General features: G+C 34.4%; 1 protein-coding gene across 1 annotated transcript; it reads left to right on the top strand.

The window, feature by feature from the left end:
• The first annotated feature begins 3,758 nt into the window (after nt 1-3,758).
• LOC101981430 (olfactory receptor 7E24-like) lies at nt 3,759-4,697 on the top strand. Its single transcript, XM_005347436.1, has one exon. It carries the CDS (start codon nt 3,759-3,761, stop codon nt 4,695-4,697), a length of 939 nt encoding a protein of 312 aa, XP_005347493.1.
• The last annotated feature ends 233 nt before the right edge of the window (nt 4,698-4,930 follow it).

Genomic DNA, 4,930 nt, shown 5'->3' with positions numbered 1-4,930 from the left:
ACTTTTCTATGTCTTGTCCAGTTCCTCAGCCCCTCATAAAAGAACTACTCAGAAGCTTAATATTAGCTATAATTGTTTGGCTGATGTCTCAGGCTTATTCCTAACTAGCTCTTACATTTAAATTAACCCATTTCAAGTCATCAGTAGATTGATATGTGGCCCAGGTCTTGCCTGTAATGCTCTGACATCTTACTCCTTCAACAGGTGCTAACTACTCTCTCAACTCCACCTTTTTTCTCTATGTATATCTGCTTAGATTTCTAACCTAGCTATATTCTGTCCTGTCATAGGCCAAAACAGCCTCATTCTTCAACCAATAAAAACAACACATATTCACAGTGTACAGTAGGACATTTCATATAAAAATTAATGCAGAATAATTTTACTCAGGCATAAATATTCAAATTTCTGCAATGTACTATTTTTAAGATAGGTAATACTCACTGTTTTGCACAACACAGGAATAATTAATGACACTGGTTTTAATATTTGACAATCATGATAATGTACCTCTCATTAAAATGTTAACAAAAGTTAATTAAAGAGAGATAATTGCAAGGTAGATGTGGTGATGCACTTATAATATGTAGATATGAATACAGTTCAATAACATTCTTGCTTCCCTAGCTGCTTTCAGACCAGTTTTGGCTACATGAGAGTTTGGCATTATATATCAAAACAAAGGAACAGTGAAGAAAATGAGTCCTCAAGAAAACGAGATGATATAAAGAACAAAAGCTATCACCTTCATCTTGAGCTGTTGAGGAGGATAGAGACAATTGTTCACACTGATAGTCCATTTCCATACTTAAGGACTTCAAGTTTGTAATTAACTAAAAAGTCAGCTAATTATTACATATTTTCACTTAGTTTCAAAGTCATACACTAATCAAAAATATAATTTTGTTCTGATTCTTCAATTTGTTGACTATAGAATGTGGGAATCTATAGCTGTACCTACTTATTCTTTAGTTGCTGTATGAGAAGCTCCATGAGATAATATTCCTTTGATTTAGTGGGGTGGCAGAATCTCATTGGGAACCAGACAGTGAGGCTTGTGCAATCTGATTTTATTGGTTTATAATCTAGCAGAAATCAAATCTAATTCAGTAGTCATGTGTTAGATATAAGGAAGCCCAGAAGGGAACTTATTTCATTTTCAATGAAATAAATGCAGTTGACCTGTTCAATTGGACAAAATTGACATAATTACAGCTCTGAGAGTGGTGAGTTCATAAATGACAGCCTGAATATCTTCACCTACAACTTGAAAAAAATGATCATCAAAAAGTCAGCTAATTATTAGTAAATCTCATTTTTTCAGCATAAATTGATGGATCACAAATGTTCATCAAGTTCCTAGGCAATAATGAAAAAAGTGTATAGAATTTCAATGTACATAGGATGACATACAGGGTTTCATACATAATAGTTTAACCTAAGTACAGAGAGCTCAAAGTCATACTGTGGATGTTTACTTTCTTCTGTTCTTCTACAATTAATGTCCTGAATTCCAGAGAGACTGGTACAACCTGATCCCATTTGTGAAATTATTAGCTTCTGCATTAAACCTCTAAGGCCATGGAATGGTCAATAATCAGCCTGTGGAAGCTTCTGACTCCATTTATATCTATCCAGGGAACAAAGAGTGGACCTTAATAAGACACTAGGACTGATATGTTCAGATCTGCATTGCCTCTTCGTGACCCAGAAAGAGACACTTGACTAAATGAATGGTGAGATATAGTTGATATGGGGAGGATTATTAAAAGTCTTCAAACCTGCCAATTTGAGGAGGCAGCAGGGAGAATACTGATATAATCTATTATATTCAGAGGACTATGGCATTTGAAGTGAGGTTTCAGACATGCTATTCAATTTGGTTTCCAACAAATTTGATTCTACTTTACATAGGTATGACAAAATATCAGCCAATGAAGGGGCATCTAGATATCAAATCCTTTTATTTAAATCCAATCAAAGTGGAATTTTTCTTGCATATTTTCTTACATTTAGAAAGTTTTCAATAAATATTGCTTGTTGTTACTATCAGCAATGGTAGCACACTGTATCTACATAAATATGCAAGCACCCAGTGATATGTGCAACTAAACTAGCATGTTTCAAAGGCCTGAAATATGACTTCTGGAATTTACATTATTGATATCACTGGTCTGGATATCTGGCTGTGTAAAACTTTCCAGTTAAATATATTGATTAATGATACTGAATACTGCTTGTCATTTTCCTAAGGTATTTTAAAACTACATTCATGCAACAACCATTCACAGTAAGTGTTAATTATGTGTGTCTTGTACATGAGGAGAATGACGTTATTCACAAGGAAGTTCAAACTTCTTTTTATCCTTTTATCTTTTGCTTATGTGCTTTAATGTTGGGTTAAATTAATTCATTTTTGTTGTTTATTTTCTCCCATTTGTATACTGTGATATGACAAAATAATCAGTTCTTTTCTTTTAAATTAGATACAAATGAAGTTGACAACCATCCACACAGCAGTAAGAGTGTTTTTAATATGTTAATATAGAAATAAGAAGACTAGAATTAAATTTGTTGGCTTTCCTTGCTTCTAAGGATTTCAAATATGAGTTACAGGTCTTGCTGCCATGAAAATACAGCAATGTTAATATTTAACATGGAATTCACCAAGAAAAGCAGCAACAACTAACCCCCCAAAATGATATGTTATTTGTTTTAGTACAAATAGACCTGTACATTTTTAAATTTTCAAATGAACTTTATATTATTTATTGTCTCTTAATTATCCAGGATCAGTGAATGTCAATGACTCAGATATCATATAATTATCTTCAACCAGCTAAACAACTTTTATAAAAAAATTGAGCATTACCAAAGCCAAAAATAGGGCTTATATGTCCAATTAAAAAAAAATCATCCACCTAAAAGGTAAGTTAGAATGATGATTAATTTCTGGAAATAACTGCCACATTGCAGTGCTATAACAGTCTAAATTATCAACTTTATTTTGAGAAAGAATCATTTTCTATATAGCCCAGGCTGTCTCAAAATGTTTCTGTTATTTTGAGAAATAGATACTAATTTAAAATCTTATTATTGTCTCTTTGCTGCACACAATGTTGAATTTAATAATTATGTTTTTAAGGAAAGTATGAACTTTGAGAGTGTTTATGCCCTAACAAATTCTTCTGCCTATCTCTCCTCCCAATGTTTCCTCTTCTTTTTCTAAGATAGTGGAACCCCTAGTTTTTCTTCTGCTTCAGTCTCCCATATGTTGGGGGATATGATATTATTGTGTCAACTAATTTGCTGTGCATAAGTATTTGCAGCTCCCAAATATGTATTCTACAGTAGAGGGAATGATACCATCTTTAGTAGAATGAACTGTGGTTGAGTAGTGTACTTCTTAGTCTTCTGCTGAATTTGAATGATGTTTTTCTTTAGAGGGAGATAGTATTACTTCTATTGGTTGTCAAAATAGAGTGTGTTCTATTTCCTGTCACTATATACCTCTTTTATCTAATGGTTATGGTTTTCTAACTTGGCTTAAATGAATGTAGATAAATTACTTGTGCACATAAGGAAGTGAATAACACATGAAGCAATAAAGAAAGGCTGCCTTTGTGGAATGCAAAAATACTTCTGTAAGAACATGGAACAACATAAATGAGATTATTAGCATTCAAATTATGTAGAATTTGGAGTGAATTTATATTTGGCTTTCTTTTTACCATTATTTCTTTCCTTTTTAAAAGGTAATGATGAAAATAAAAATGCAAAATATCACACATGTTTCAGAATTCTATCTTCTGAGAGTCTCTGATGATCCAGAACTGCAGCCCATTCTCTGTGGATTGTTCCTGTGCATGTACCTGATATCAGTCCTTGGGAACCTGCTCATCATCCTGACTGTCAGCTCTGACTCCCACCTCCACACTCCCATGTACTTTTTCCTCTCCTTTCTGTCCTTGGCTGACATTGGCTTCATTTCTAGCACAGTCCCCAACATGGTCGCAGACCTTCAAATCCACAGTTCAGTCATATCCTATGTGGGCTGCCTGACACAGATGTCTCTTTTTGTCACTTTTGCATGTATGGATAGTATGCTTCTGACTGTTATGGCGTATGACAGATTTGTTGCCATCTGCCACCCCCTGTATTATACAGTAATTATGAGCCCCTTTCGCTGTGGTATCCTGGTTTTAGTGTCATTGTTAGCGAGCCTTTTTGAATCCCTGCTTCACAATTTCATTGCCTTACGACTTAAATGTTTCAAAGATGTGGAAATCACTAATTTCTTCTGTCACCCTTCTCAACTTCTAAATTTAGCCTGCAACAACACGTTTAATAATAGCATTCTCATGTATGTTATTGGTATCATACTTGGTGTTTTTCCCTTATCAGGGATCCTAGTCTCATACTTTAAAATAATTTCTTCTATCCTGAGAATCACCTCTCCAGGAGGAAAGTATAAAGCCTTCTCCACCTGTGGGTCTCACCTAGCGGTGGTGTGCTTATTTTATGGAACCGGGCTTGGGGAGTATTTTGGTTCTATTTTGTCTCTCTCTTCTGGAAACAATGTGGTGGCCTCATTAATGTACACTGTGGTCACTCCCATGCTGAATCCCTTCATCTACAGTCTGAGAAATCAGGACATTAGCAGTTCCCTAAAAAGGCTCCACTTTTGTGTTACTTAAAAACAGGTGCCATACATTTAATATAAGATGCAAGTTGGAAAATTAAGCACCTAGAACTGTGGATTCTGCCTCATTGGATCCATATTGCTTCTAAAGGTTGATGACTGTAATTTATCCTCATTTATCCACAACAAAAGGATATTTTACTAGAGTGACAATAGAGTAATTCAGTTATTTTGACTTACTTATTTTTTTTTGAGACAAGGTCTCTCTGTATTGGCCACATTATCCTG

The sequence above is a fragment of the Microtus ochrogaster genome, chromosome 5 (assembly GCF_000317375.1).
Source record: "Microtus ochrogaster isolate Prairie Vole_2 chromosome 5, MicOch1.0, whole genome shotgun sequence".
Taxonomy (NCBI): Eukaryota; Metazoa; Chordata; class Mammalia; order Rodentia; family Cricetidae; genus Microtus; species Microtus ochrogaster.
The sequence above is the reverse complement of the archived record's forward strand: the minus strand, read 5'-3'. Positions and strand labels throughout refer to the sequence as shown.

Bases quoted from the DNA above. Each gene is read 5' to 3' on its own strand.
- LOC101981430 (XM_005347436.1), top strand. From the start codon at position 3,759: ATGATGAAAATAAAAATGCAAAATATCACACATGTTTCAGAATTCTAT.